The sequence below is a fragment of the Varroa destructor genome, unplaced genomic scaffold (assembly GCF_002443255.2).
Source record: "Varroa destructor unplaced genomic scaffold, Vdes_3.0 BEIS01000002.1, whole genome shotgun sequence".
NCBI lineage: Eukaryota > Metazoa > Arthropoda > Arachnida > Mesostigmata > Varroidae > Varroa > Varroa destructor.
Window position 1 is genome coordinate 52,229,680 of NW_019211455.1, and position 26,966 is coordinate 52,256,645.

The following is a 26,966-nucleotide window of genomic DNA, read 5'->3' on the forward strand; positions in this document are numbered from 1 at the left end:
CTGACGTGGCCTAGCTGTTCCGAGCAACTTTCCGACACTTAAGCCTTATTTCATGGAACTCGTGTCGTATCACGTTTTACTGTGAACGAAGTGATTGTTTTTCTTTGCTTTAAGGAGAAAGAAGCCGAGTAAACTCTTTCGAACGTAGCCGGTGCAGTTCGGTGTGTGCATCATCCACTATCTAACACAGGTTTCGCTGAATCGTAGTGAGAAGATTTGGTAAGCGAAAATGATTATCCCGGTTAGATGCTTCACGTGTGGCAAGATTATCGGAAACAAATGGGAGGCCTATTTAGGTCTTCTCCAAGCCGAATATACCGAAGGAGATGCCATGGACGCTCTAGGTTTGAAAAGGTACGTGATGAAAGTTAGCATTATTAACTTATTATACCAGGGATATGCGCTGCTTATAACGTATAAATTTATTTATGTGATAATCTTGAACTTCGTAAATGAAAAACTCATTACTCAAGTGCCCTCATAATGTGCATAGATGGTTAGTTGGCTCCCATTTTGAGATCATGGCACTTATCCGAAACAAAGCAATTACGTCTCATAGATGTATTCTCAGTTACCACAATTTAAAACGTAATTTTCATGTACTAATCTTTTGCTATAGGTATAACGAGAACGTAAAACGTCTAAACGTTTCATTCATGCCTGTTTAAAAAACGGAAAACGAATTGTGATTACAAGTACAATATTAAGCTATTTATCCTTGCATTGCCGTTAATTGCGTGAAACAAATCTGCTGGAACAATAGTACGCTCAAAGATTGAATTATCTAACATTTCATGTATGAATGTTGCTTTTTAATTTCAGGTATTGTTGCCGCCGTATGCTTTTGGGTCACGTCGACATGATTGAGAAACTTCTCAATTACGCTCCTCTCGAGAAGTAGCTTGGATAAAGTTCGCCTTTTTTTTGTTGAAGGAGACGGGTTTAAATTCTACCGTAGTATAGCACATCTACCAAAACTTTGGCGACACAAATTCATCATGTTATCAATTTCCATTTGTAAATAAACACTGCAACAGTTCAGTAATTGAACATTATGCAGCGATGGTGTTGATTTTGTAGGTATTAGAAGTGGAATTGCAGAACTGTCTATTCTTCTTCAAATTAGCATCGATATTTTTATACCCCAAACCAGCATAATGCGCGTTGGCGAAATAGCTTCGTAAAAGAAGTAGTTTTGAAGTGGGAAGGTGTCAGACAAATCGTGCCATTGTGCAAGAATCGCATCCATATTGCTGGAGGATATCCCTTTGTATGCGCACAGAAATGGAATAAAGTCGCCTAAATGAATGAGGTCATCTAAATATTCAAGTATACAATTCGTTGTTGGTTCACTGCGCAGCATATATATATATATATATATATATATACATGAGATTTTCGCTTATGAGAAATTGGTATTTTTGGGCCTTTATACGCACTTCTTTTAATAACTCACTGAAGTGCTTAACTTTTGTTATGTTTCATTCCACTATAAGCGAACACCCTCGTTCAGTTCTTTAAAAAAATTACAAAAAAATATAACAATATCTAAATTTTCTATTATATTTATTAATAACTTAAATCTCTCTATTAAATTCACGTGTTTACGGATACTTATTGTACATCTACCGCCATGTAATCAACGTAGTACTTTCGTTGCCTTACATAGTGTCGAATTATCCCGCGCTTATCAGACTTTGCCATCGCCGTAGTCAATGCGGCGATGATGATGTCTGCTCCGCTGACGACAACACCAGAAGCAATCGTTCTGCTGATTACTGTGCCTTAGTACTGGGTGGCTCCTATCTGCTCTCGGCTTTCGATCAGTGTACAGCAGCAGCCAGTGTATGTGCCTGATCCTGACAAACGAAGTGTTCGATGGAGCGCAGGCTGAGCGGTTGGTAACTAACGGGAGTGCTAAAAATAGTGGTTGTATGGATCTGAATACAGTATATGGGTTCGACTGTATCATTAAACGGGTACCGAAGTTATAGCTCAACAGTCACACGTTCGTGTCACTTGGAAGGTAGGGCCGTTATAATTCGTATGCTGTGAGTTGCTGATAGCCCGAGGAAGTGTCAACTTGACCATTGTGTTTAGACGCAGCCTGACAATCTTCCCAAACAGTGTACAAATTAGAAAAGCTAACGAGTTTCGTTAGGCGCTAACAATACCTCAATTGGCTGTTCGTTCAGTCAGCGACGCAGACGTGTTCGTTCACGATGGCCACTGAAATTGAAGAGACTGTCAAGCGAATTCAAGCTCAGAAGGGCGTAGCCGGTAAATATATAATATTCTGCTTCGAAACGATACTGTAAAACTAACTATCAATATTTCTAAGACATTAATAATCAAAATGTCAGAGTTTAGATAATGGACGATCTTGGATACAGATTAAATTGGTTGTTTATGGTTCTGGCTGTTTCCTTTTTCAAGTAGTTCCACTTTAAGTGGAAAATATTGAAATATTGTAAACGAACTATGTACATATAATAAAATCATGTTGTATGTGGCTGTTGGAATTACTGTGCAAAAGAATCTCTCAGGGAATTGGAGGCGTTTTTGTTAAAAGTTAATTTGTCAATCCGCACCACTTTACTATACTAATAGTCATGCGTGTGTATGTAGCACACTTGAAAGCAATTATTCGTCAGCTTTTTTCACATCAAACACTGACACATAGCTCTTTTTAATGTTGAGTTTGCAATTTAAAATTATGAAGATAATACCGCGAGTGCGCACCGTTTTGCTGCCTGTTGTAACATCCGCTAGAATATTCTCGTTTCTTATTACCTATTCCAGTGGATTTGAATGTTGCGCAGGAAAGAGAGCTTAGTAATACTTACTGTAATAAATTAATATTATTCTATAACTCATTATTACGTAATTTGTAATTAATTGTACTTGTGCCGTACAAGCTGTACCAAGTTGATATGCTAACTTAGTAATACTTGAACTATTGACCTATGCACCTATTGGACATTTTAGTAGCAATATGACAACTGCATTCTCTATTATGAACTCGTTTAGGGTTGTGTGGTTATATAATTTGAGGAACGCGGCCCAGTGTAGTATTGCCGTACGTAGGTTGTTTTTGAGCTAATTATAGGGCTAATATGAAGCATTTCATGTAAATAAAATGAGAAAACCATAACGATGAAGGTTGTTTGATCAATTATGGCGGAGCAAATATCGGAGGCGTTTGACAAATACACGGTTTAAAGATAACACCCTTACGGGTTCTATAGCTACGAAGTGAACTGATTGAATGCGTGACCTGCCGCTAGAATTCGTAACAATTCAGTTCTTGCTAATTGAACTATTCTTTAACTTAATAGGTGTTAGGTACTAGTGGCGTAAAATTCGAGCCACCTAAGTCTTCTATTCCTCGTAGAATTATGGGTACTACGACGTTATTTTTTGGAATAAAGATTACTGTTTTAATAGTTCCTTAATTAAGCAAATACTTTAAATTTCAGATCCGGTACTGCAGTAAAAGATTTGCTTTGTAAAGTTTTGACTCTTACACAAAACCAATTTAATTTACTTAACTACACTTCCTTATGTATGCCTTTAAGATTTGAAGGCGAACTGTTATCAGGCAACCGTCACGGAAACCTTTGTTACACAAAAATTTAAACCAATTATACTTACTCTATGATGTAGTTTCATCACATTTACAATGGCCTTTAATTGACATTGTATTTTTGATGATAAATAAGTGTTGAGATGGCAAGTCTTGTGTACCATGATTATATCTGTGTTTATTGTGTCAAGGATTATGGCAATAGTATGCAGTGTCTATGGGCAATTCTTGTACTAACAACATGTAATCCGTTGACGATATTTGCAGGGGTTATTGTGACTACACACGAAGGCAACCCCATTCACTCGACGTTGGATGCTCCAACGACTACTCGTTATGCGACAGTTATATCCGGCCTTGCGGATTCAGCGAAGGCGGCGGTTCGCGAGCTCGACGCTGCGAACGATCTCACGTTTCTCAGGTGGGTGAGAAAAAAACATTTTTGCTTTGATTATTAACCAGTTTTATTAATGCAGACTAGCGAACTTTACTAACGGCTTTTAAGCAATAAGCAGTGCTTTTGCTCAAAAATAATAATAATAATAATAAAGTGAACTATTATTAAGTGAAACATAATGAATATATCAATTTTATTGTAAAAATGTTAATAAGTAATCTAATGGAATTTTGGATTGATAGGTGAAATATAAGATTATTAGAGATTTATTTAGAAGTAATTGTGGTCTGTGAAAAAAATAACTCATAAAGAGTATTAGTAATGAATCATTAACCACATTGAACAATCGCAATATCTATCTTTAGATATTGCGATTGTTATTGTTTATTATATTATTTAGATACTTAAATAATATAAGAAATAAACTAAGAGGGAATACACGTTGTTGAAGTTATAACAATATAGATCTTCACTTTTTTTACAGATTACGAACAAAACGACATGAGCTTATGATAGCACCGGATAAAAATTATATGCTGATCGTCGTACAAAATATAGGAACAGAATAGCGCCGTCACGACCAATTATGCCCTAATTATAAAAATGACGATAAAAAATAGATTGAAAGCAAGTTTGCGTCTGGGTTGTTATCTATCAAAACAATAATGAAATGAAATTTCAGTTCGTAATGTTTCCTACAGCAGGATTTAATTACAATTGCAATATCCCAGGATATCCTACTAACTTTCTAGTGCCATTATTACCCAATTTCAGCAGACTAATGTGATTCAACATATCATAATTTTGATTCAATGACAGAAGGACATGAACATTTTCCCGGATCAACAGTTAACTGTGTCCTTGGGGACAGGATTGTGGTCACTAAACATTCCTGTATATTTTGCAACTGCGTAGAAAATGTTTGATGACCCCGTGTAACGTACTTTATTATTTATTCTTTTATTAATTATTGCGTGCATTGGTTCGAATGAGTGTTATTATAGATGCAATTCCATTTACGTACGTGGGGCGCTAAATAGAGAAAACGAATTGATTAAATAGGACTGTGAGGCACACCGATAGATATCTATGAAGATGCTAAGTCTGCAGCTGTGAGATCGACATTCTTTATATCTAAAGATTGTGCAGCAAAATGTGACGCAGCGATCGCGTATAACCCAGATATCTCAGGTGGTACTATAGAAATGAATATGACGACTTAGACTTTCTTATGCAAAAGTATATACAAACTGAACAGAAGTGTCGGCATGAGAGGTTTTTCGTTACCGCCAAAAATACGCCAACCAGAAGAATTTCATGACACGCAATGGTAATATATATATAATAAAATCCTGCTTGCAGATACCTCGATGAAATCTGTGATTTATTGGAAAAAATAATAACGATGCTGTTTGGTAATAAATTTATTTTCATATTATGCTAATGTGTTTACGTTAACGTGCACTGCATTTAGAATTAATCGCTTGATATTTGTCAACTTTTAGTATTCCAAAGACGTTATCAGGCGTTATCCGTGTACTCGTTCTTTAGTAATGGTTGGGCTCAAATCTTTTAAATGATAGGGAAATTATGAAGTACTTTTATCAACAGTAGGTTGGTTCCGTAGACCAGATTTTACAGACTCGATGTTAGATTTCAACTAACATAATGTAACACCATCTTACTCGTATTTCTTAGCTTACATAGCTTTTGTATATCACTAAATCTCGGTCTTTACTATTCGGTTACGCTTGCATCGTTTATTTAGGCGGATAACGATAACCGAAACGACTGTTTCAAGTTACTTGCGACACCACGGAGACATTGCGACAGGAATCAGCCATCTGAAGCAATGCTTAATGGCAACGTAAAACTCGAAAACTGTATCGTAACGTAAAACTCGAAAGCTCCATCATAGTAGCAATCTCTCTGTCAGCTTGACTTTTACTTAAACGACGAACCTATAACTATATTCCGGTTAGCGCAGTGACAAATCTTCAATTTAGAGAAACGAAAGCACGTGATTCAGAAAAATTTGTTTTATTTTAGCACGCAGTTTCTAACAAAGAAACATGCTTCTTACACCACCATAACGGGTGTAAGAGTGTTTGCAAAATGTATTTGTGTTTGCTCTATCATATGATTATGTACAAAAAATATGGTAAGTTCGAATACAATATTATTAATATTTTTTAGCTGCTTGAAAGCCTGTTAATAATCGGCCCTCAGCCAGTATTTAGTAACTAGTAGTTGTCTAACCGACACAAACACACAACAGTACGCTTGTAATACATACAAAATTCACGCGGGTTGTAAGTTTAAATTAACCCCAATCCTGAAGAAGCTTGAGAGCCAACTTTTCGTCTCCTTGTAGGCTCAGCCCAGTATCAAGCTCGTCAACATCCTCCTCTATACGTCGTCGCTTGAGGCCGAATTTGCCCTTGGTTTTCATCTGCTTTTTTGGAACGTGCTGAGTAGGCAGATGATCATCTTCGTTTTCCTCTATTTCTTCCGAAGCGCTACTGTCTGCTTGTTTCCTAATGAAGCGTTTCCTGTCACCGCTTTTGAATTTTCGACGAACGAATCCAATACAATGCTTATCGTTTTCATCTATGGTTCCTGTTGATTGTTTTTCACTATCAGATGTTTCAGATTCCGAGTAACTACTCTCCGAATTCAATTTACCATTGAGAGACTCGTTCTCACTATTCACAGACGCGCTATCCTCGTTTTCAAGAGAGCTGTCTTGGTCTTGATTGAAAAGTCTTATTTTCTCACTGTCGGAGTCTACTCCGCCACATTCACCACCCCCACAACCAATGTCTAAGACCACATCGCCTCCAATAGCTGTGGCTCTTCGCTCTGCTTTAGCCTTAAGTCGTTCTTCACGATGTTTGTTTTTGATTTTTTCTCTATAAATTTGCTTGTCAATTCGATCTTGTTCCTGCATCAACTGTTTACTAAGCTCAATATTAATTCCTCCCTTTTCGTCAACACCTGCCAAAGGTTTACTTAATACTGTGTCCTCGGCATTGTCAACCCTCTGGCCCTGTTCATCAAATACAACCTTTTTATTCAACACTATGTGTTTCTTTCTTAGAACCTTTTTGGCGGCTTGAATCTTGGTGATAACCTTGTTTGTTTTAGCAACTCTTATCTGTTGCTCAAGTGACTCTAATATCGATGTAGATTCTTTTTCGTTTTTCTCTTCATCGCTGCCAGCCGAGCTGTCTTCCTTAATCTCGTTAGTGTCAATCTCACAAAATGGTTTACCTTTCTCCGTAAATATCTCTTCATCAGTATCAATCCCTATATCAAATGAGAACTTCTCTATTTTCTTCGACAGTTGGATCATCTTCGGCTTGCCATCATCTTTTTGAAACTCTTTCGAATCATCTTCACTATTGCCCGTGCGCGCTCGATCCGATTCCTGCAAATTGTCGCAACAGAATAACTGAAATCAAAGTTACCCAGCATGTAAAGGCTCAATTTAATCGTGTTAGTATAGACGTTCTATGAATGTGTCTTCATGGAAAATATAACACATAATAATATACCCACGCATGCCTTGATGTTGAGTGGAAAAAATAAGCCATATGAAAAATCATACTACAAAATCTATAATCTATATGGTAATAATCAGATCAGTTGTTTTCGACGTCTAATCAAAATGGTTTTCTTATAAAATCATTTTGATTAGAAAAATATCATGTATCTTCGTTAGTTTTTCAACGCATGCTTGGCACATGCGTATAATTATTTGAAAAAATGAGGATTGCTTTATTTGATAGTTATGAGGTTCATACCATTTGGCCTGACATCTTAATGCCTTTAGCTGCAAAGTACTTCTCCAGGAAACGAACTCGAGGAGTGATAATAAGGCCAAGGCTTCGCGCGAAAAAGTCTAGGCCGAGTTTCTCCACACTGAACACGGCTTTGTCCTTTTGCACAAACACGTACTTAAGATAACCGACAAAACAACGCTGTGCTGATGCCTTCAGCTCGGCATCACGAGCACACATCGCCTCCACCTTCCGTTGTATATCATAAAATCGCCGAGGATTCACTCTGAAAATTTACATGTGGCAATGAGGCGTTTAGTTGTTGATTATTCGTTGACCCCTTGGGAGACATGGAAAGTTTGAGAAATAAATTAAAAAATATTTTTTGAATGAAGTGAAATTTCAATCTGCGATTCCTGCTTAATGTAAAGAAGAAACGAAAATTGTCAGCTTCCGGAATGTTTGTTTTGTGGTTTTTACGGGAGAATTGTATTGTGATTTTAATTGTCACAATTTTAGCTGTTTTACATACAAAACTGTCGTATCAGAGCCATAGAAAATCAGTATGTAGTTCTTACGCGATTTTACTAATTGGAATTTTCCGCTCCACAAGTTGTTTGATCATTTTATCTTCTTCAGATGGGAGAAGAACCAATAAGGCTTTACCCGCGTTCTCGAAACGAGCTGTTCGGCCGACCCTGGTAATATAATATGCAATAAAAGTGTCTTGTGTAACAGTGGTTGCTCGACATAAAAGTCACGCTTAGATAAACGGGTTGACATAATGCAAAAAAGCAATGCACATTTTGAGGAACGTGAAATACACATTCTGTTGACATTTAATTTAGAGGAGATTGAAGATTATCAACGACAATGCAGAATCTGCCGATCCAGCAAATCGTCAATTGTATAAATACTGCTAATACTGAGAAAGTTACACCAATATTCGTACCGGTGAATATACGTTTGCGGATCTTCAGGACAGTCTAATTGGAGAACCCAGTCGACTTTCGGGAAATCGAGCCCTCTCGCTGCCAGATCGGTTGCTAATAAAATGGCCGATTGTTTCGAGCAGAACTCCTCATAGATAGCCAAACGCCGAGGTTGTGACATGTTCCCATGTAAATGCATAACTGTGGTTCCCGGCCGCAATCGCCGAATTATTGTGTTTATGAACTGGACCTGTTTACAACACGACATAAAGACGATAATTTTTTTGCTCCTGTGATTCTTGAGGAACGACCAAAGAAGGCTAAGCTTGTCGTGTAGCTCACAGACGAGATAGTTCTGGTGCAGTCGATCGGGGGTAACCTGTAGAATTCATATGTGACAATAGCAAAATGGAGGATTCACTGATTTCATACAGTTGTTAGTTGTAGAAGAGATTTGTGTGAGAACCTATACGCACTTCACTATATTCTTCGGTAGAAATTTAATGGATTTTGCGCTCACAAAGGCTTAAAGGCGTATGCCAAAAAAAAAAACGCTCGTCATTTAAAAGTAAAAAATAAGAATTTCTGAAGAACTAATAATATTTAAAGTTTAATCAACTTCTAAATTTTTTTACAGTTTGCCGATAGGCACTTATCAAACTAACAGAGTGTTTCAAACTTAACTTGAAGTTTCAAGTAACTAGAGCCTACCTGTTCAGCTTTCTCGTGTACGGAAATGTAACAGGGGTTAGTAAGTGAGAGCCTAGCGAGGTCCTTTACAGACTTTGTTTGGGTGGCTGAGAAAAGAAGCGTCTGTCGATTAGAGGGAAGATTCTCGAGGATGGCGTTCATTTCCTTCTCGAAGCCCATATCGAGAATGCGGTCAGCCTCGTCCAAAACTGCATTGAAACGAGAGGCAAACCGTAAGAAAACAAGACCGAATAGAACTATTTTTAATTCGTGTTAAAGGTACACACCTTTTTTTTTCTACAAACTTTTCCCGGCACTTTGGCAGCGTTTAGAAAGCCATATACCTACCATTGGCGTTTCTACATGTAATTTCTCTTTTATTAGTTTTTCGAAGTAAATCGGGTGTTGGAAATGGTTGCTCATTAGTTGCTTTTCATAAAGCATAAAAGGCTCCGTAGTCACGCGCATTTAAGTCGGGAGAAGTAGCGGCTTATAGCGAACGCTGGATATTCTTTTGCTCAACCCAAAAAGTAACTAAGGTTGCCATCAAGTAACTAGACCGCATGCTTTCGATTGCCGTACCAACAGTTCATGAGTTTCTTAAAAAATCGAGATAGCGGGTTCCATTCCTTGACTCGTTTTCGACGAGTACCTCATTGTAGCACGTGCCTCCAATGTGCATTGCGAGTAATACCATCACCTCACGCCCGAGCCTATTCAACACTGTTACTGAACTCGACTTCACTTCAAAGGGACACTATTTTCTGGCCTGGTTCCTCAATGAGCTGTTGGTAGAAATTGAGTAATACCTCGTCTATGGCGACTCTAAGCTCCAGGCGGGTTTTTTGTTGAGCAAAGTTCCGTAAATGGCATGTTCAGTACACCCTATGCTTTTCCAACTGACCTGGAGTAAATTCACAGGGGACTCATTCTTTACTCAATTTCCGTATTCGGTACTTGAGATATAATCCTGTAACACGCTAGCTGAATAAAACGCTAGTTTTAACCGACAGAGTTTTTCAACTCAAAGTTCCCCTTTCGTAAAAAAATCTTGACTGCGGCAGTGCGTTCTTGTTCTTTCGGTCGCGACATCTGGTCACTTTCTGGCTAGTCTTCAATACTCCAATTTTCATTCTTGAAACGTTTGCACCATGCACGTGCTACGTGTTCGCTCGAGTCCCTCTTGCTTAATATTTTCACCAATTTACGGTGAATCTTCGCAACATTATGGCCTTTGAAGAACAAAAATTTGACCACTGAGCGTAGATTTCTGGCATTATCTCTGGGCTCAATTCTCCTAGAGTAAACTTATCCGGTATTTACGTACAGGTTCTTAAAAAACTAGAATGTTTACCGAATTTGTTTTTGCAAGCGGTTTATGCCTCAGAAGTGATTTATTTTCTAAACCCGCTGGACTGGTTTTAATAGCTTAGTACTCTTGTTTTAATTATTTCTCACCGAGAACTTTAAGGTTGGTGGGGTCAAGAAGTGGGTTCTGGTCCATATGCTGGAGTAGACGGCCAGGTGTGCAGATCATTATGTTCGTGCCATGTAAACGCTTCCGCTCAAAGCCAACCTCCTGTTAAAAAAAGAGGACTTAAAGAGTAATAGCGAGACAAATGGCACAAACTAAAGCATAGTAATTCATTCACGACGGGCTAGATTTTAAACATACGAACTCAACTGTCATTACGCAATGTGGCCTATTTAAAGGTGAAAATAATGCTCTACATAATGTTATTTAAGAATAACAAATGTTAACGTAAATAAATGCTTCTTAGTAATTTCACTAATAAAGGATCTTGGCGACACAAGTGAAGAAGCGAGCGCGAAGATCTCTTGTTATGCTACAAAGTCATTATCAAACACAACGCACTTACGGTTCCACCTATAATCAGACCTGCTGAAAAATCGTGTCGAGCCCCAACTTTCTTTAGTACTTCGAAAATTTGATAAGCAAGCTCACGTGTAGGCGTAATAATAAGGGCACCTAGGCCATCCAGTCGTGTCCACATTTCTCTAAAATCAAGAGAAAACAAATCAACGAATTAAATTCGTAAATTTTAATAGACACATACTCAAACGAAAGACGTTTTAAACCATGTACCATTTTCCTGCTTAGCTTTGGGTATTACAGTCACCGACTACCCACCTGAATAATAGCTCTAGAACGGGAATAAGAAATGCGAGTGTCTTGCCTGAGCCAGTCTTGGCTGCACCCAGGACGTCTCTGCCCCTGAGGGCGAGAGCCAATGTTTCCTTCTGGATACGAGTTGGTTTTTCGTAACCACATCTTTCAAGAGCAGCTTTCGTACGTACGCATAACGGCGCATCTCTAAAAGTCTCCAAAATATCAAAATTGAACTAGGAAAGAAAAAAATTATATTAGTATTAATTGCTTAATAGATTCATAGCTAGTTCATCACATGAGCATGATTTTCCGTTTTTAATCTAACTGGTTGATTAGTCTATATATATATACATATATATATATATATATGTCTATAATTTTCACTTCGAAACAATTGAGTTAATGCAGTTTCTCAGTGTATTATTTTTACATATCTCTAGTAATCGTTAGATAAATGCTCGATTTTGCATGTGCCACAGCCGTATACACATCTATTCAGTGCAAATAGGTTGTGTGAAAAAGCAAGCTGAAGTTAGAATCGATAGTTTATGTTTACATAGTGCTACATTGTTATTTATTATTGAGTACTACGTCCTCTGGAACATCCGAAATTATTGAAGTGACGCATCAAAGCAAAAAATTGGTCAGCATAGAGGTTTTAGCGTGTCTACTACTACGTTTCTTACTTTTCCCATTGTCAATATTTGCTCAAATAAAAGTGGTATTTTTTGGTACATACAGACTCCAAACTCAAATAGCCGTTAGTCTCACGCCTATATTAAGTACTCACACTTAATAACACTAATATATTAAAAAATGTGATTACAACTGTCTCAGCGTACTTTGACAATATTAAATTGGTAGTTGTTGTCCTACCGTTCCGTAAAGTTTCTTAAGTTCGTTGATTTCATCGCGTTCAATCTTACTGGTAGCCTCCCGCTTTCTGAACGGTTTTCCACTTTTTTTTTTCTCAAACTTATTGTTACGCTTTCCGTTCGGAGGGCGGTTATCTCCACCATCTCCCTTCTCCAATTCTTCGCTGTTGGGCCATTCACTATTGGAGAATTGTTTTCGATCACTGATGACAGGTCCGCTCCTTGAAATTGATTCATTTTTTCTAGTCATGTTTTTTTTTTCCGCCATCTGTTCGTCACCAATTATACGCCAGTATAAGTTTTCCAGTTTTTCTTCAGAACCGTCACGTACGTCTCCTTTTGGCCCGTTCAGCTGTGTTATAGAAATGTTCGAATAACCCGCACGTGCGTGGATTATATTGGCGGGCCCTGGTCCGTCAAGCCGACATGATGAAAATCTGCGGAACAATCGTAACGCCGTAAAAAACGCTTCCGTGATCTCATTATCGAGTAGCTTAATGTTAAACTAAATAGACATAAGCTTAAGCTAATGCTATTTCAAAAACTATTGTTGTTGATCATACTGACAAGAAAAATTTGACTCCACTCGATCCGTTGATGTAGCGGAGTATCGACCGCTTGTTTACAGGAAATATGTAGGTCCTGGTACGCGCAACTTTAGTTTGTCTTTTGAGACGAACACGACATTGTCAAAAAATAGAGTTCCTAGAGATTCTTGTCCACCAAAGGATAGCAGTATGTTTGGTACCCAATTTTCGTGTATTTGCGTGACGGTAGTGCAATCACATAATAAGGAGTGATTGACTCTGCCGGGAATATTCAGGTCGAAGAACTGAACAATCGTGTGTTGCCTTTGGATCCACTGTAATCATTGCGACGTTCGACAGTAAGGATCATTAGCATATAGCGCGCACGTAGATGAATCTATTTCTTGATAGATTCTTGTACCTTAACGATACTAAAATTAGTTTCTCACTCCCAAAATCGTACTCTAGCAAGACATACACGATATAGTTGAATCGACTAAGCAAGATACATCTGCTACTGAGCAATTATCTTCAGCATATAAACTTATGCAACGATTTTATATAAAAAGCCGGTAGAACACATTTGTAAGGAGACGACCGTCAATCAGCGTAAGGTTATGGATTCCCTGGGGTTCCGTAGTGCTCAATGACATTATTAGACAAGTAAATTATGCCGACGGATACCTGCCTAACAATAAAAACAGTTTGCTATTTCCGAAGATCACTTCCTACAACAGTTTCAAGTTACCACAATGTATTTTCTTTGAAACGAATATAAGAATTCGGTAGTCGGGCAAAAATATGTATATATGTAGGTCAAACTTGCGGTTACTAGCTGGTAACCTCTGATGAAATGATTGCATCAGAACCTAACAGAACTGGCTAGGCAGGCGCTGTTACTTCAACGAGGCGTTAGTCACGTCGAGGCCTACGGAGATTAACTACCACATATTGAGAAACGTCGCGTCATAGGAACATGATGTTACTAACTTTAGTAGCTGGAGCAGATAAATGATGTGTTGACACGCGACAATGCATTTTTTTATACTAGATTACGCGTTCACTATTAGTGCGACGCAAATATAGCTTTTTGAGTTCTGCGTATTAAGCAAATGATATTTGGTGGTCGTCCACACGTATATATAGAGTATTATTATTTCACTCGTGGTGTCTGCTATGGTTATGTTGTACACACTTTTTCTAGAATTGTTAAAATTATCAAGTAGAAAGTTATATTTCGGCGCGGTAGAGGTACATTACACTATCAACACCCTTGAATGGAAGTAAATGATTAGACTATTATTATGAATTTAACGTTTAGTAGGCTCATAGCAAACGTGTTTTTTATTCAGTTATAGGCAATCAATAAACTCTAAATCAATAAAAACAATATAAATCGTCAAAACTTCGATTCAACGTGTTAAGTAAATAAATAACGCATGCGGTTCACAGAATTCAATGGTTGCTTTTTAATCTAAAATAACTTGATGGCTCCTGCTTCAATTGATACAAGGTTGAATCATAAGTGGAACTTTGGTCTAGTTTGGACTTTGCCAACCTATGACATTGATAAGGTCTATCGGTCAGTCTGACTCAGGTTGTGCTACATTAACTGCTGCAATCGAAAGCCTCTCTCGCAATGGCTGCCCACTCCTGTGCAGTAGGAGAACGTCATTCTTGCGGTGACTCAGTGGGCTTAGTTAGCCAGAAAGACTCGTTGCCGTTCTTCGTTTTAATAGTTTATATTTTCCTCGAGCTCGTTATCGATTATATATATCATCCTTTTCGAAACTCACCATGTAAAGACACTCGATCTATCAATTTATATTATACCTTTGGGCTTCGCCCGAGTGAGCTCATACGTAGTTTCAGTAAATGCAATAGGAAATATTATTTGCGGTTTCTCTTTGAAACTTCACGTCCGTGTCTAATTTGAAAGAGTTAAATTCTTACCATCTCTTTCTGCTCTGACTATGTTCAAACAAGCCTATTTGCTTTTCTCAAGTCTCAATTTGTAATTTTAAACTCTTCCTTTTACCACGCATTATTAAATATAGCGCATGTGTCTATATCTTTAGATGAAACTTAAACAGTTAAAGTAACACCTAAAGAAGTTTCCGAGGTATTCGTCATACACCGTGGGACACCAAAATACATACTTTTGTAACCTAACAACACACCAAAAACGAAGTTGTTCGCAACCGCTCTTTCTCTTTTTTAGGCGTTGCGCAAAAACGCAATCGGCTTAGCTGATACGATGGACGATTTATATTAACGTCGATAAAGTAGTGATGTTTCTTGTCCCCCCGTGATGATCCTGTCTGTTTTGGGGCCATTAGCTCGAAGTTATCGCTCGACTCTTGAAGTGAAAACAGGTTGTTTGAAGAAGACCTTTCTGGCTACAATATTTGCCATGACGCGACCGATCGCTGTTGGCCATGTTACGCGTGGTAAGAATCACAGCTATGCTTCCAGCATTCCAGCCCTTAGTTTAATTATGATCTTAAATTATAAGTAGTAGGTACCACTTCCGTTCCATGTTTACATGCGATAAACGTGTATTAGAATCTATGACTTTAATACTTAGTTCCTTATAGGGTGGTTCATTAATACATGTACCTTCTATTTATATCATATAGTAAATGTATGGTACTATTCATTGATAAAGAGATATTACTTAACGTTTCAGAAGAGAAATTACAGCATTAGCCAGGGCCAGTTTACACATTGTTTGTTCTATGTAAGAAAGGATCTGAGCGACACTTTCATGTGCTCTGTTAAATATGACAATAAAACAAATGTTCTACATTTGAGATGATTATCCGTTTTGGAGCCCCGAAGATTGACTCACGAAAATTAAGTTGTATATTTTGTTCCCTGTGGAACGTTATGTGGACTACTTTGCAGATGCACAAAGTATCGACCTGGCGCGAACAGTTTTGAGATCTGAAGGGGTGTTGGCCGTTCCCACAGACACGGTCTACGGGATCGCCGCACTTGCTCAAAGCAGCACAGCTATCCGAAAGTTGTATGCGATTAAGCAGCGAGATATCCATAAGCCTGTAGCTATCTGCGTGGCAAATGTCGACGAGGTCTACAAATGGGCACAGGTGAGCAAAAATTAAGGCGCCCTTGTGGCGAAATTTGCAAGATACATTTTAACGAGATTTAAGGTATTCGAGTAATCGGATATTTACCTACTAGAAGAAACTCTTGTAATAACAATGATAATAATGTTAGATGGCTGTTGTTGCTGATATCAGTTGTGCAGTGTTGTTGTGCGTGATTAGTCTTAATCGGTGGAATTTCTGTGGTTTGTTTCCACAAACGGACTAAAAACAGAATGACTGAGCCTTTTTTTCATGGGATAAATAACATGTAATATCAAAAAAAAAACTGTTGTTCCCACATTTTGAATACAGAGTCATGGAAACTCCTTGTGTCCGGTGCTGTTGACAAGGAAGGGTGTAATGATTACTCGAATTATAATATCGTTTTGATTTTAATGCGATATGACGTCACTGCGATATGATAGTTACTTACGGTGTGATTATAAAATAATTGCACACGAGTTGCTTGATGTATGAATGTTATTGTTTAATGTCCTTTTTTTCGATAGCGTATTATTAATCAAACGAAAGAATATCCAATGTCAGATGTCTTTGCTATATTTAAAGGATTAGGGGCCACTTGAACAAAAGTCCATGTCTATTATATGGCTAGTCTAAGAGTTATTATAACAGCAGCCTTTGCTAAACAATTACGAACATACTGCCTAACATAAGCAAAAGTAACAAGGACTCATTGACTAATACACATTTCCAAGTGAATCGAATGGCAAAATATTTGTTGTTTCGATAAATATAGCCCACTATGCGCATATTGTAATTCATAGAATTTAACAATGTTATTAATCAAATAAAAAAAATCAGGAATAACAGGTTAGTCAATATAACAACAACCAAATCAATACAAAATACAATGATATAGTCAACAATATTAAGTCAGCAATCGATAACTGATTATATTACTAGACTACTTTGGGGTGAACCTTGACACTGCCCGAGCCAATTGAATGATTGAGCAAGGCTGAGTGAATGCTACAAATACACGCCGTCGAAGTTTAAACACATTAATCTTCAACGACATAGCCCATTATATCTGATGGAATCGCAAAATAAGACGGTGAGATTCTATATTCAATAAGCCTTTAGAAGCCCAGCTCTAAATACCAAAATGACGCCTACTTCAGAGGTTGTTACTATAAAAGAGCATGGAAGTCGGCCATCATAGTTAAGTCATTTGGCGCTTATTGTGGTTGTATTAAGTGCAGGTAATAAACTAGGATAATTGGTATTTGATTGAGAGACTACTGCCTTATCAAATTTAGTTTTTAAATCGAAGACCTACTTATCCACCAGTATATGGAACGGATGCCAAAGGAAGTTCATTGTAGCCATTACAAAAATGTGTTAACGAAAAGCGGATTATTATGTCGCCTGTTTTATGCCAAATTTTTACTACACTCTTAGTCAATAAATGAAATTTCAGAAAAAGCAGAAATTTAGTAGCGAGTAGATATTTTTCATGTTAAGCGTTCGATTGTGGATCGAACGTATACAGAAAGAGAATGCTCCGACTTACACCTCTTATGTCTCCTGACAAAGTCAGACTAGAGTCAAGCCCAACAGTGTCTTCTTTCCCCGCCGTTCAGTCCAAGCCCGTTCGTGTGGTTTCGCTATACAGTAGATCTCATTAATCCATTATGCGCATCACTAATTAGATGACCAGGCATTTGGCTACCATAAGAAAGCCATAGTCAGCCCCGCCGTTTACCCGCGCTTTAAAGAATGTCTTGAGATTCAGAGCACCAGCAGGCAGGAAACATATTATGTCATAACCAATTACTGGATTTCACCATGCATTTTTCTCAATTAAGCGATCGGAGTATTTCAGTTGTACTAGTTCTAAAGTAGTTGATCATTTCGACTCACACCAACATAAACTGAAACAGCTAACAATGTTCATGAACACAGCTTCGGTCATCATCTAATCGATATGATGTCCGAAGTCATAGATATGAAGTCTATATAATAAGTCTGTAGATAAATACTTCTACTATCAAACTTCAGAGCCATCCTGATTTTCAAGTTTCTGGAATCATCCGTATAGTTAAACTCACAAACTTTATGGCAATCGTACATCGTTAATTTACTTCGATGCAGCTTAGTTTTCTGAAAGAATAAGAGAAAATAAGGATTTTATTTTAAGTAAATTGCGAATATATTAATTAGTAAGGGTTCTACAGTTTTTGTTTGACGGCCTTTCTGTTCGAAGCAAGAGGTGATCTTCTAAAACTCGCGAAGTATAATTTCTGTAGCGTGTTTCTATTGCAGTGGGTGCTACCGATTATGGTGACTCATTTGGGGCGATGTTGCAGCAGTCTTGTATCCAGCGCCATTGATCTTAACTACTTATTAACCTTCCTGTGTTTCGTCTATGGGTCGAATCGAAATCACATTGTGTCTCCATGATTAGCAGACAAGTACGTTACCAACTAAGATTCTAAAGCAAATGGGTATCTGCGATATTGCCGTACTCAACGCAGTTTCCAGAGAGTAAACAAAACGAAAGGCAGCAACCGCCCAGGCTCCTAGCTGGAATCTAGTGACTCGAACCCCCGCGAATATAAACATGTCCTCCTCCTGAGCTTTTTCGTCTATAAAATTAAAATAGAAATATTTATATGATCTGTTTATGTAACATTTAATTGTTATATTTCATAAAATTAATCAACGCTGATAATTAATGAATATGGTAATGAAAATACGGCCACGACAGAAGGATATGTTTATACACGTATTAATAATAATAATTGTGTTAACAATCATTCCAACAATGGGTCAATTACCACTTGCTCTGCATCTTTGCGCGAAAATTAGATAAGTAAACATCTTATAGGCAATTGTCTTTATTACACATCCTTGTTATCTCAATAAAGCCGAAGACATTTATTTCCACACATACATTATTTTGCTGCGTGTTGGTTTCGTTACTATCCAAACCATATTCGCCTCACACTGACGTACTCGATAGGTCTCTCGTGAGTAATCGCCGTTCTTATAGCGCCCTGCGTTGTCCTATTACCGCGTAGCATAGGCACCCTAGGAGTGTTGCACCGCTGACAAGCGTAAGGCTTAAGTGGCCCTATACTGCTCGATCTTCTAATGGGCATGCCATCTATTTTATTGCCGGCCTGCTTCCTTATATGTTCCCTCTACTGACTCTAAAGACACTCTAGTTTTCGGGAAGCTACAAAGGTCAAAAGACTATACGCTACTTCTCGTTAGCGTTGTTTTCGTATCGGGCGACGGCGGCGACAGCAACAACAGCAGTCAGAATACACCACATATCGTCGCATATATGCGTGTGACTGCTCAAAGCCACAAACAGTACTTTTCTCCAGGAAACGCCACGAGGCTTCCCAAGTTAGACGCTGTTATGCCTGTGTTTCTAATGAACCAAACAAATAAACTCGTCTTGAATACCAAGTTTGCTAATTTTGGAGTGTAAATATATGAATTAAGAAACTGAAGATGCTTTAATCGGAGAACTCTTTAAAATACTTTAGGCGTCTTGTTACTTTGGTGTATGGTTTTTTTATTATTTCCGGTTTTAGTTGCTGGGCAACCGTATGCTGCTTTGGTTGAAAATTTAATAATAACTTTATAAAAAGGAAAATACAACTTCATCGTTTTTAAAATGTTGATAATGCTGACAGTGCTCTAATCGATAATTTTTGTTGTTTTTTTTTTCAACTAATAATAATCTTGGCAAAAATTATAGGTAACAATCTCGCGACAACTGCTGGAAGCTCTTCTCCCAGGACCTGTCACCCTGATATTCACCCGCACGCATCTTCTTAATCCGGAACTGAATCCGGACACTACATCGGTCGGCGTTCGAATCCCTGATTCACCGTATATTAAGTAGGTTGGCATGAAATCCCATTGTTTGTTAGTATATAGTCCAGTGTTTCTTATGTATGTAATTATGTATATATATATATATATATATATATATATATATATATATATATACATATATTTGTTCTCGTTCGATATACAGTTGACAGGAATCGTCTCAACAGCCTCAATTTATTTTTTGCTTGCTGTTTTGACTATCGCTTATACACTTCTGTGTTTATTGTAACGTATTGTTCATCCAGTCCACGCCGCGTCGACCTATTTAAAAGCTAGTCATCGAAAAGGTTTTATTTACTCTATGATGACTTGAGCATTTTAGGATAAGGGTGCAACCGCTGCCAAAGGTTGCGAAAACGGACTGTATAAGTACATCCGTATTGATCGCACGTGCCCTAGTCCCGAGAGGGCGGGATATCCTCCGGGGCGGCAAAGTAGCGCTTTTTAACTTTCCCACCTGCTACCGCTCCTTGTGTTGCTCATTGCTCACATAATACCCAGAAAACTGCAATTATATGTACAATTACGTAATCAGGAAAGGTGGGTTAATCGGGGCGCGGTTTCAAGTAGGAAGCGATCCCAGTTTTGTTGTTACAGCAGCAGCTATTGCAGTCTGTTCGCTCGAGATACTATGCTCTAGCATCCTATTTTGTTTTCTTAGCTTGTTTCACCTCTGTCTTCATTCATCGAAATTGCTATTTCAACAAAACTGGACCCGGGGCAGGGCTTTCCATATTCGAAAGCCATGCATGTAACCATAAGACAGTCATACCAGGAATGCGTTTCTATGATGAACGCTTAGGTCTATTAGGTCTTGTCAAGTATGTACCAATGCATCGTGTCGGCAGGAATGGGGCAACGTAGTTAATGATAATGCGTTTGTCGTCTGGAGACAGTATTAGCGACGATGGAAAAATTGCCGCCGCCTTGGGAGCAAGCTCCAATATATCAGGGTCCAGTTCTCCTCAAAAAAAAAGAAGAAAATGAAGAACTCGTGAGAATTTGTCTTGCCCTCAGTTCTTCATCAGCTTGGGAACGCTACTTTCCTGTTTGCCCCCTTTCATTAATCAGGCTTTTCTTTATTAAGTGCTGCTCGATAACTCTACCTGAGCAGAAGTTAAATGGGCAATTCGCTTCGTTCTGTAACGCTTCTGTGTGAGGAGACGGATAGGCCGACTGAGGTCTGAAACATGTAACAAATGGAGTGAAAAAAAGTTTTTGGAAACAACTCTTTCCTTCATTATGATTATCATCGTCATAATCATCATGTTCAAGGTCAGTTCTTCAAAATTCATATTCTGTCCATAAACAAAAACTGTCTTAAGCAAGTTGTCAGTCCAAACGAAGGGCACTGTGGAAGAAGGCGTGAGAAACATGGCATTGCTCTGAGATAAGCAGAGCGCGTTGTGCAGCTACTTATATAGACCAATTTCTATCCAATGCTTTCCTTTCATACACTCCCTGTACTGGCTTCACGTAGGAAGACCGACAGAAAAATGATAGTGTACAATCAAGGGTTTATGATATACACATGTACGAGAGGAAGCTCGAGAATCTGCAGCAGAAATGGTCGGTCATGGCGAAGACTTTTCTGGTCTACGTTTGACTACAAGTGCTAGACGCCGTCCACCACTATCTATTTAGTGATCGCTCATTTTAATATGGAATGATTTTTCGTTGTCTGAGTAAGTTCTCTGTGAGTTTGCTGTCAGAGGAGTTTCGTTTGTGTGCGCTAAAAGATGGACTAAACTGAATTCAGGACGTGGGTAAAAGGAAATCGCTTTAAAGAAACAGAATTGTTTTTTTAAGTGAGGTTTTGCCAATCTTAGCAGCAATGCGTTGAGGTAAACGACGTTCGCATGATATTGGAATGAGGAAGGCATTCGATATCGGGGTAAGGAATTCATTCTCTGATCCTTCTCCTTATCTTTCTCCACAATAGTGTGCAGATAAGTATGCCGACAACGTACGGCAGCCGTCGAATGCATTACTACTACGGCAGACGCGTAAACGTATCAATGAATGGGCAAGTTAGTTCTGTAAAAAACACCGTTCTATTAGCCCTGTCTGTATCAAACTGATGACATTCGCCGTTTACAACGTTAAAACAAAGATTCATGCGTATGAACAATATCTAAGTGATTGAGTGAAATATTTTTGTATGACGTATTTGGTCAAAAACAACCGCCTAATGTATTCCTACATTTTACTTTGCGACCGAAAAATACGAGTCTATTCATTATTTTCATCAATCTAGTATATCATATGCAAGTATATATACGAAAAGTTCAGACAATCACTCCGCCCATCCGACAAAAGACAATCCATAAAATCGACAAGGTAGCTTGCCCCTCCCAGTCGGTTCGCTACAATCGAATAGCCTTCTCACATCTTCGAAAGCATGTGTGAGACGACAAAATCTCATTAGGACTCAAATCTTCGGTAATAATTATAATTATGACGACGAGCATACATAATTTATAATCGTTATGTTAGAATAAGATAACCAAAAAAGTCTAATGATTTCAACAATCTGCATCGGATCATTCTATGAAACGCGTAGAACAGGATGCAAGGTCTTACACAAGAATTTTATATTTTGTACGAATCAGTGTGGTATCTTTTTGACAGTTAGCCTCGTTAATAGTACCACACCAATTGGATACAGATGTGATGCGCATAACGTAAAATATTTCGCCGATTTAGATTTACGATACGTGGTTTTGTGTTGCTCAGTATTATGCAGGTGTTGTGATCACAGTTCCCACACGCCTAATCCGTAGATCGGCATTGGCTCAATCACTGAATGTTGTTAAGTTGATCTATAGATTGATCTTTTTGTCAAGGAATCAAAATTTCCACATAAATGCGCCAGCGAAGCGACAATAAGTCGGAAAACAAGACACGCCTGTGCTGCCTCGTCTTCTGCTATGTGCATAACAAGTTAAACTAGTGCATATAGATGATGGACTTGCCGTTCATAGAAATTCCACGTTCTGAGAATTTGTTCCGGCGCGTATTTTCGTGCAGAACTGTAAATCAACCCGAACTAACTGTTGCTAGGTGTGTCGTAATGGTATTTAAAACCTATATGATGAGTCGGTAAAATGACTACCGCATAGACAGTTAACCTAAGATGATCAAGCGACAGAGGTAGGTTTCCTTTGATATTGTTTGAATGCAGTTATTTCTTGTTATACATGACATATATAACATGGTGTCGAAATTGTATTCTGAAACTGTAGTATAGGATACTTCATATTAGCGATACTACGATAGTGCTTTTAATTCAAATTCGAAATTATACTAAAGAGATTTATTTGTTCTAGAACGCTCTGTGAAGTTGTGGGATGTCCGCTGGCACTGACATCGGCGAATATGTCGTCGGCCGAATCAACTCTAAGCGTTGAAGAGTTTTCTGACCTTTGGCCTCAGCTTGACCTCGTCGTTGATGCAGGCCCCCTTTGTCAATTAGGCAGCCCCCAGGCGAAACAACGTAAAGGCTCTACCGTTGTGGATCTTACCGCTGAAGGGTTCTTCAGGGTGGTAAGACCCGGTTGGTATGTATTTATAATCTCATTCAATATAGTAGGTGTGTTGATTGAGTCTACACTACGGTGACTCTAACGAGTCACGATATCGATCTCGGTAAGGTTCAAGATAGCATTGAAAGATTATTATTACAGGTCCGTCAAAAACAACGCAGACAAATAAATCTTATATCTTGCAATATAGTCGTATTTCGACTATTAAAATCAACATTAAAAAACGTAAGCAACAAGTTTACATGAATAGACAACCAAGCTGTTTATTTAGCTGTGGCATTAATTCTTGAACTCTGAGATTCGCAGATTGGAAAATAGCACGGATTCCACAACAACTGACCCGTTTAAATAATACATGCACATCATTTTTGTGAAGCTTACCTATTTTCTGCACCCCTTCTCGTGTTCAGATGTACTGATTTGTCTTTGAGTTTTCAACAGCAGCGGCCTCATCAGCTTAAGGTCAATATGTTTCGAAGCAGCTGCAAGTTCGCACATTCGAGGCCGAAAATGGTTCTTCTCCACGAGAAACAACGGATCGGCCCAGCAGTCTCAATACATATACATATGTATATACATATAGCTGTGCGAGGTTACTCAGTGTGTATGTCTGTCCTCCACTTGATAGATTAACGCTAAGAGCGGTTTCTTTTACTAGTTTTCTTATGGGTAATATTAACGCGTATGACCCTTATGTTAATGCTTTCCAGCTGTCTGAAGGTCACGAAGGACGTTTTGTTGAGAAATGGCCTCAAAGAATGGCGCGACCTCTCGAGTGATATTAAAAAACGTAGCAGAAGCCATACAGTGGCTCATAATGGTGAAATTAAGTAGAAATATGGAACATAGAGGAATAAGATAGTCATATTACTTCGATCCAGGTGATGTATAATCGCTATGGGTATTCGTTTCGAGCAGTGAAGACTTAAGGAATAACATTGATTCCGCTGCTACACACTTTCGCTCATTTTGTTTTGAATACAAAACATTAGTTAGTTTCATCTTATTATTGCACAGGTTGCTGCGACTAATATGTTTGTTCAGGCCAGTTCTGCATTGGCAGTATTGAAGAGTTTTGTGAGCTAAATTTTATGAGAGAAATGAAGTGTGTACTGTGTAATTTGTGAAATAGTAGAGCTAAATCGTCCTTGGGATCTTGGGCAGAGTAAAAAGCTTTACATAAAAATAAATGAAAACACAAATGCCGCATTACTCACTTCACCAGGAAACACAGTATGTAGAGTAAGTTGTTTTCACAAAAAACGCTGCTATATATATATATATATATATATATATATATATATATATATATATGCTTGCACATGGTTAAAGACTAAGTAACGCTGAAATTTACCAGCTACGCGGTATTATTATTACGAAGACAAACAAATCAAGCAAACAACTGAAACAATGTTTAAACGTTTTCGCATTGTAAATATTTCTTACAGAAGCAAGTCACTCGGAAAATCGATTAGTGCACCCTATTAGAATATCTGTACAAAGGCACAGTTTAGCTAGCTGTTTATTGGACGTACACTATATAACAATTTCGTGTGTGCGGGCAAAAATAACCAACGAGGCGGCAGACTATGAATCAAGAACTATGAAACGCGATTAATAGGTCATCAATGAAATTGTTTACTATTGTTTTTAATTTACTTTTTAGTTAAAAATTTATTTTTTATTTTTGTTGCGCCAGGTGTGCGTGTGTGTGGCTATGTGTTTGTACGCAACCTTGGATAGGAAATCAATACATTCGTTCTGGTTTAATGTTCAATTGATGATTTGGTATTACTTAGTTCCATAGAATTTAATTTTTTATAATAAAGATACGTTTTCTATTATTTTTATTTCATTTATATTTACGTTCATTATCAGTGATGTTCTGTACTTTGCAACCATCAACAAGTTTTATGTGCATGTTAAGTCTTGCAAGCTAATTACCTGTACACTAGACAAATAGTCAGAGAATGTAAATTCCACGAGAAAACAGCATACATTAATTGAGCAGTAGAACATTAAATATTTTTCAAGATCCCGGAAACTAAAATCCCGGTGTCTTTTTGATTAACACCGGAGCGTCACTCGTTACGCAGTTGAATATCAAGTAGAAGAACCTTTTTCCAATGTTTACTAGTAAAAAAATAGATGAATGTTCAGCGTCGTATAATAAAGAACTCGATGGGGTAATGACAGATAAGTTATTTTATGTTTGAAGGAAAACAAAAGCGAAGCAATCGAATAATTGTGAACATTACGGTCTGGGAACGTGCAAGAGAGTCCGAAGCCGAATCATACTAAAAAGAAAATCATGGCAAAGAACATAATGTCTAATAGCCCATCCTACAGTTGGAACACAATATGTAGAAAAAACGATTAGGTCGAAAACACAGAAAGAACCCGTGTATGTCGATAATAGGCTACCAGTTTTTTAATAAATGTTGTGGTTGGCCACAGATGAACCATCGTATGTGTCTTCACTGCATGCGTTTGTGTCGTGTTCTCTGATAACTGGTTAGTAATGTTCAGCTATTCTCTAGTTTTTTGAAGAGTACCATGCCACTGGAGCGAGAAAGATACACTAATAATACTTTATTTTTTCATGAGATAGTTATGCAGTATGGCAATATGAAATGATAAAACTTCAGAATACCTGCTGATGTGTGCAGAGTTTACGTGAATCTCTAAAGCATCCCTGAAACACAGTTATGCCGCCCGGTCTGTTGGTCATGGATATTCATCTATGAAAGTCTCTAATTGCAAGCGACAAAAGTCTGCTTTCAGGGTTCTCTAAAGAACACTGTTATCAATGTTGGTAGATATTATTCACCTTGTGTTAGTGTCCTTCCGTAGAGATTCTTATAGTTCAGTATGCTCCCATCTTAACAAGACATACTTTGATTTAAAACGCTTGAATACGACCGGCGAGCACACAAAAAGCGATAAAGAAACAACTATAAATTCAGACGCACGAGACGAAAATATTCAAAGTAGTTTAATCACCGGGTCATCTTTGTTTGTCTGATTAGATTGAAACGATTGGTTAAAGAACAGAAATATTCGAGTTGAAGTTTCGAGAAAATATTGAGCTTTGGATGAATCTCTTTGGATGGTAATATAAAAGGTGTCTGTACTTTCCGATAGAATACAAACCATATTCACAGCAATGGCTCTAAGTCTATATGTTAGGCAATTAGAAACCTAAATAGCTATTGTTTGAAGCTCAATAATATAGTTATGAATTCGGTGTGTATGGCAGGTACCGGCTGCACGCTGGAAAATGTATGCTACTTTTTTATAGAAAGCACTCTGATAGTCAAATATTTACTAGCCACAAGATATAAAACAAACCTCAAGCTGCTACAAGTGAAATGTCTTAGTGTATTTTACTGAAATACACAAAAATCAAGACGATCATTAAGGAACCACAAGACATGGCATCCGCAAAATGAGAAGCTCTGAAATACGTTTTGCTACGTTTGCTCTTCACAGTCGTATAGCTCACTACCTCTTTGCTG

General features: G+C 38.0%; 4 protein-coding genes across 17 annotated transcripts in view; 3 read left to right on the forward strand and 1 right to left on the reverse strand.

Annotated features, from left to right (window-relative positions):
- Nucleotides 1–85: 85 nt before the first annotated feature.
- On the forward strand, nucleotides 86–1,055 carry Polr2L (DNA-directed RNA polymerases I, II, and III subunit Rpb10). Its single transcript, XM_086980655.1, has 2 exons — nucleotides 86–354; nucleotides 823–1,055. Exons 1-2 carry the CDS (start codon nucleotides 230–232, stop codon nucleotides 899–901), a joined length of 204 nt encoding a protein of 67 aa, XP_086836781.1. The 5' UTR covers nucleotides 86–229; the 3' UTR covers nucleotides 902–1,055.
- Nucleotides 1,056–1,748: 693 nt separating this feature from the next.
- Nucleotides 1,749–5,435, forward strand: LOC111243978 (dynein light chain roadblock-type 1-like). Of its 2 annotated transcripts, none has more exons than XM_086980691.1 (3): nucleotides 1,749–1,897; nucleotides 3,854–4,007; nucleotides 4,468–5,435. In XM_086980691.1, exons 1-3 carry the CDS (start codon nucleotides 1,879–1,881, stop codon nucleotides 4,550–4,552), a joined length of 258 nt encoding a protein of 85 aa, XP_086836817.1. In that variant the 5' UTR covers nucleotides 1,749–1,878; the 3' UTR covers nucleotides 4,553–5,435. The 2 variants fall into 2 exon arrangements, with proteins under 2 accessions (XP_086836817.1, XP_022646193.1); XM_022790458.2 differs by having other exon boundaries at nucleotides 1,754–2,280.
- Nucleotides 5,436–6,007: 572 nt separating this feature from the next.
- Nucleotides 6,008–26,966, reverse strand: part of LOC111243975 (putative ATP-dependent RNA helicase DDX10) — a 28,720-nt gene continuing 7,761 nt past the window's right edge. For 4 of the 9 annotated variants that reach the window (XM_086980667.1, XM_086980668.1, XM_086980666.1 and 1 more), the window contains 9 exons: nucleotides 12,395–12,830; nucleotides 11,540–11,751; nucleotides 11,268–11,406; nucleotides 10,846–10,966; nucleotides 9,409–9,596; nucleotides 8,718–9,076; nucleotides 8,344–8,463; nucleotides 7,790–8,051; nucleotides 6,008–7,437 (listed from right to left, as the gene is read on the reverse strand). In XM_086980667.1, coding sequence (XP_086836793.1) covers nucleotides 6,307–7,437; nucleotides 7,790–8,051; nucleotides 8,344–8,463; nucleotides 8,718–9,076; nucleotides 9,409–9,596; nucleotides 10,846–10,966; nucleotides 11,268–11,406; nucleotides 11,540–11,751; nucleotides 12,395–12,661 — 2,799 coding nt within the window. In that variant the 5' untranslated portion in view covers nucleotides 12,662–12,830 and the 3' untranslated portion in view covers nucleotides 6,008–6,306. Of the gene's footprint in view, nucleotides 7,438–7,789; nucleotides 8,052–8,343; nucleotides 8,464–8,717; nucleotides 9,077–9,408; nucleotides 9,597–10,845; nucleotides 10,967–11,267; nucleotides 11,407–11,539; nucleotides 11,752–12,394; nucleotides 12,831–12,960; nucleotides 13,101–13,910; nucleotides 14,050–26,966 lie in introns of those variants that run through there. The other 5 variants (XM_086980669.1, XM_022790448.2, XM_022790451.2 and 2 more) reach the window with 5 other exon arrangements.
- On the forward strand, nucleotides 13,139–25,914 carry Tcs1 (Threonyl-carbamoyl synthesis 1). 5 transcript variants are annotated; one of them, XM_086980678.1, is made up of 6 exons: nucleotides 13,139–13,279; nucleotides 15,142–15,370; nucleotides 15,828–16,030; nucleotides 19,767–19,909; nucleotides 23,233–23,463; nucleotides 23,890–25,914. In XM_086980678.1, exons 2-6 carry the CDS (start codon nucleotides 15,232–15,234, stop codon nucleotides 24,029–24,031), a joined length of 858 nt encoding a protein of 285 aa, XP_086836804.1. In that variant the 5' UTR covers nucleotides 13,139–13,279; nucleotides 15,142–15,231; the 3' UTR covers nucleotides 24,032–25,914. The 5 variants fall into 5 exon arrangements, with proteins under 5 accessions (XP_086836804.1, XP_022646188.1, XP_022646190.1 ...); XM_022790453.2 differs by having other exon boundaries at nucleotides 24,159–25,914; XM_022790455.2 differs by having other exon boundaries at nucleotides 23,233–23,459; nucleotides 24,159–25,914.